This window comes from Pollachius pollachius (assembly GCF_949987615.1).
Source record: "Pollachius pollachius genome assembly, chromosome: 16".
Lineage (NCBI taxonomy): Eukaryota > Metazoa > Chordata > Actinopteri > Gadiformes > Gadidae > Pollachius > Pollachius pollachius.
In genome coordinates this window covers 3488262-3493261 of record NC_136949.1, presented here as the reverse complement: position 1 = coordinate 3493261, position 5000 = coordinate 3488262, and the positions used below count along the sequence as shown (strand labels likewise).

General features: G+C 59.1%; 1 protein-coding gene across 1 annotated transcript in view; it reads left to right on the top strand.

Annotated features, from left to right (window-relative positions):
- The window catches only part of LOC307088129 (tyrosine-protein phosphatase non-receptor type 14-like), a 21956-nt gene that overhangs the window by 4574 nt on the left and 12382 nt on the right, over positions 1–5000 (top strand). The window contains exons 7-11 of the mRNA XM_079753923.1: positions 1–51; positions 170–230; positions 882–960; positions 2296–2771; positions 3123–4457. The exon at positions 1–51 is cut by the window's left edge and continues 32 nt beyond it. Of these exons, the coding sequence (XP_079610049.1) occupies positions 1–51; positions 170–230; positions 882–960; positions 2296–2771; positions 3123–4457 (2002 nt within the window). The remainder of the gene's footprint in view (positions 52–169; positions 231–881; positions 961–2295; positions 2772–3122; positions 4458–5000) is intronic.

The window sequence follows — 5000 nt, the reverse complement described above, 5'->3', positions numbered from 1 at the left end:
CTTGTTCAGTGCCAGACACAAGTTCTATAAACAGAACAACATCCTCGCAGAGTAAGCGTCCCAAGGGATCTTTAAAGTATTTATTTTGCTCTTGACTGCTCTTCCTCGTTCTCGTTTGTGAGTGACAGCTCCCCTGGTGTTCACACTCGGCTCCTCCCCTCTCCTCTAGGCCCACCCACTCGCCTGCACCAATCAGGAGACGGCCCACGTGGACCCACCGTCTCTCTCTGGTACCGCCATCTTTATTTTCAAGCTAACCTCACCTCTGGAGCGAAGAGTTCGCCTCTTCTGTTTCGCCGTGTACTAAAAACACAAGCACTTTTATTTTAAACCTGCGCTTCCTTTGGGGCCACCATGGGGGGGTCCCCTGGGATTCTGACCCTGTTGCCTGGACGCTGCTGATGCGGTGGGATGGGGTGGGGACGGGCGGGTTTGCGGTTCTTGGAAGGCCTTCGCCGGACGTGGCACTGGTCTGACTCCCGGCTCACAGCGGCGAGGAACGCTGTGATTTGTGCATCTGGTACCAGACAATGGCCACGCTAAATGGGGCACAATGGGTCCTCAGTGTGGCCCTTGCGTCTATGGGCCCCCACACGGGGCCCTTGGGACCAGAACCACGGCCCTGGCCGCTCCAAGCCCGTTGTCCCCTTAAAAAGGCTTTGGTGTATTTTACAATGGGTCTGAGCTTACGGTTAAGAGTTATAAATAATAACACAAATATTTGCTGTGATATAAATGTATTTTTTTCTTACTGTAGATACTGTACACATACTGTACAAGGCCTTGTATGACTTCAAAATTGTGACCCACCCTCACTGAGGACATATTGAACACAGTAATGAAGAAAGGTGGTGGATGTTGATGTCGGTGATGTCTTACAGCATCGACCGCAGTCCTGCAACTTCCAGACCATGCACTCTCAGTACGGGGACCACTACCAGGACACACAGAGCTCTCAAGGTACTGACACACACCTGCAAGTGCACAAAACACACACCCAACACACACACACACGTATACATCAAACACACACAAAACACACACACACATACCGACACAAACAAACACGCATACAAACAAACACACAAAACACAAACACGCATACAAAACACTCACACGCACACACACACACACACACAACCACACTCCAGACACACACAAATACACACCATTCTCTCTGCGACACACGGTTTAACAGCCTTCTTGCTCCACGAAAAACACCAACAAACGAGAACAAAACAACTTGAGAAATAACCCCAACAGAGCGCCGTGTGTGTTTTCCATCGCTCATGTGACTCACGGCCTATTTAAAGTTCCACCCGGCCAGCACAGAGCCCTGCATTGTGCCTGGCTCCTTCACACACACACCACACCGGCTTTTACTTTGTGGGGACGCGACACTTCAGAGGGCCTGGTGGAAACCCTGCTGGCCCGGGCTACGGGTTGGGGGGGGGGGTTCCGGGGAGAGAAAAGTTCCTGACTCATTGTGTGTGCAGTCGTACCCAGTCGGACCAAACGTGGATCTCTCCGGCCTCGTACTGCGTGGGTGTGAGGATTGACTCTCCCTCCCATGGGTGGGAAAATTCATTGTTAAACCCTGGTCTTGTTAGAGGATGAATCACACTCTTTACAACGTGTCTTTGCTAATCCCAGGTCGGCCTCTAATTCAACTTCGCTATCCAGGAATGTTTGTGGTTCATGTTTGATGTTCCAAAAGTGTTTGCGGTTCATGCTTGATGTTCACCCAAAGTGTCTTAATTTGAAAACAAACGTCTGAACTTTCACCTCAAGTTAATCTCAGATGTGCTTTGACTAGCCCCGTCTTCTAACTGTGGGCGTGTCTTCGGGAGTGGAAGGTGGGCATGTCTTGGGACAGAGGTGATGGTGGGCTTGTCTTGGGAAGCCGCAATGGAGTGGGCGCAGTGGCTGATGGGTATAAAATGAGATGCGTAGCAAGTGGCACAGCTTTGCTCACATCAGTTTCTCCTTACATATCGCACTCTGGTCGAATACTTATCCATCACCATCACCATCACTACCAATCCCTCTCTCTCTCTCTCTCTCTCTCTCTCTCTCCCTCCCTCTCCCTCTCCCTCTCTCTCTCTCTCACCCTCTCTCTCTCCCTGGTCCACCAACACACCAACATTGAGTGTACATGGTCTTATTCAACGCTGGACTGGATCCAATAATCCCATAGGAGGAACTTGGTAACCACTTGTGTTTTAAACTCTTTGGTCGGGCGGTCTGCGGTAGACTCTGTGTATCACCCAGGCTCCTCCTCCTCTCCCAACGCAGACAGCATCTTCCACGATGACCCGTACTACAAGTCGGAGACCAGCCTGGACCACCAGGGAGACTACTGCTTCCGCAACGGGGGGGGCGTGGTTCCCAACGGCAGCATGTACAGCAGCCCCAGCCTGAGCTCCCTCAACCACTCCCAGACCTTCGTGCAGCCCTCGCCCATCTCCTCCACGCTCAGCATCCCGGGCAGCGAGCTGATGCGGCCCGACTACATCCCCAACCACCGCCACAGCACCATCATCGCGCCGTCCTACCGGCCCACGCCCGAGTACGAGGCCGTGATGCGGCAGAAGTGCCGCATGACGCCGACGCACCACGACCTACACAGCCAGTCGCTGCGCAGCCTCAACATCAGCAACGCCTACGCATACCGCCAGCCCGAGGCGCTGGTGTACAGCCAGCCCGAGATGAGGGAGCGGGGGCCCTACCCCGGCCTAGGGGCCCCCAGCCCGGGCCCCTACGGACTCCAGGTACGGCGAATCGACGGCGTTTGGTTTGGGGATTTGTGTGGGGCTTAAGGGGGGTGACCACGCAGACGCATCGCAACGCGGTGACCACGCAGACGCTTCGACGCAGTCGTGAACCTCTATGGCTCTGCGTCTGGTTTTAGCGAGCGGACCAATCACTGCCCTTGCTGCTGCGTCGCCTCGACGGAAGGTTACGCAAGGAGGGTCCGCGAGGACGTAAGGGGTCCGTAACCCCCTTTGCGTTGCGGGAAAGTTGGACCGTAATCAGCCCTTGAGTGTTGATGCGATGGTTCTCTGTTTGTGGTTCTCACGCCCCCCTCTCTCTCTCTCTCCTGTGTTCCTCCGTCCCCACAGATCAGCTACAGTAAGCTGGTTTGTCACGGGCCCCACCAGGGGGGGCCGGCGAGCAGCCAGGGCCAGCCCGCCTTCATGAATGGCATGGGGGGGGGAGGAGGGGGAGGGGAGTGCGGCGTCGGCGGCGGCGGCGGCGGCGGCGGCGGCGGCGGCGGCGGCGGCGGCGGCGGCGGGAGCTCCATCTCCCACACGGTCAGCACGCCGGAGCTGGCCAACACCAAACAGCAGCACGGGGGCGTGGCGGCCGGCGTCTACGCCGCCACCGCCAACATGCTGCGCAAGCACATGTCCCGCCCGCCGCCGCCGTACCCCTCGGGCTCCTTCCGGCCCGCCACCAGCACCCCCGACCTGGCCAGCCACCGGCACCGGGGCACGGGCGGCAGCAGCCCCGAGCTGGTGACGCGCATGGTGCAGCTGTCGGTGAAGACCTTCCAGCCCGACAGCTCGGCCGTGGTGCACCAGTCGCTGCAGGAGGTGAGCGAGCCGCTGACCACCACCACCGCCGCCGCCAAGCAGCGCTCGGCGCTGGCCAAGAGGCACAGCATGGAGGTGATCTGCAGCATGCGGCCGGGCGGCGGCGGCGGCGGCGGCGGCATGGAGGGCATGCTGATGAAGGGCATGACCGCCCAGCTGCACCGCAGGAACACCCTCAGGGAGCAGGTCATGCCCCCCCCACTGCAGCCGCAACCGCCGGCGCCGTCCCAGGCCTCCCAGCCGCAGAAGGCCATGCAGGCGCCCGTCCAGAAGTCCCCGGAGCCCCCGGCGGGGGTCCCGGCGGCCTACCAGCACCAGAAGACCCTCTCCAACGCCACCATGCTGATCCACAGCAGCGAGAGCGAGGAGGAGGAGGAGGAGGAGGAGGAGGAGCTGGACGTCCCGGGGGTCCGCGTGGGCATCAGCGCGCAGCTGCAGGCCGCGCTGGCCAACCTGCCCAACAAGCCCCCGCCCGAGTACCCCGGCCCCCCGCGGGCCCCCGGCGGGGGGCCCCGGACGAGGAGCCACGCCCCCCACCACCACGGCCACGCGCCCCCCCAACACCAGCACAACCACGACCAGGGGCCGCAGAGCAGCCAGGGGCCCCCGGACCAGGGTCACGCCCAGGCCCAGGCCCAGGGCAGGGGCCCGGGCGCGGGGCCGAGGGGGGCGGAGAGCGGGGGGACCCTGGGCCGGGGGGGGGAGGCGGGGATGAACGGCGGGGGTCTGGGCCCCTCCATCTCGGAGCCGGACCTGACCAGCGTGAAGGAGCGCGTGAGGAAGGAGCCGGTGAAGGAGCGGCCCGTCTCCGAGATGTTCTCCCTGGAGGACAGCATCGTGGAGCGGGAGATCGCCCAGCGGGTACGCACGCACACACACACGCACACACAGACACGCACACGCGCACACACACACACACACACTCACACAAACATACAGACACAGACAGACACACACACATACACATACAGACAGACACGCACACACACTCACACACACATACAGACACACACACATACACATACAGACAGACACGCACACACACACAGACACAGACACACACACATACAGACACACAAACAGACACACACACACAGACAGACACGCACACACAGACACGCATACAGACACACACACAGACACACACACACACACACACACACACAGACATGAATGTGCTAATGCAAACACACACACACACACAGACATGCACACACACACGCACACACACACATGCATGTACTCATGCAAGCACACACACACATACTACACACAGACATACACACACACACACCCAAACACACACATGCATGTACTAATACAAGCACACACACACACACACACACAGACACACACACACACACACACACACACACACACACACAGGAATGAATGAATCCCTTT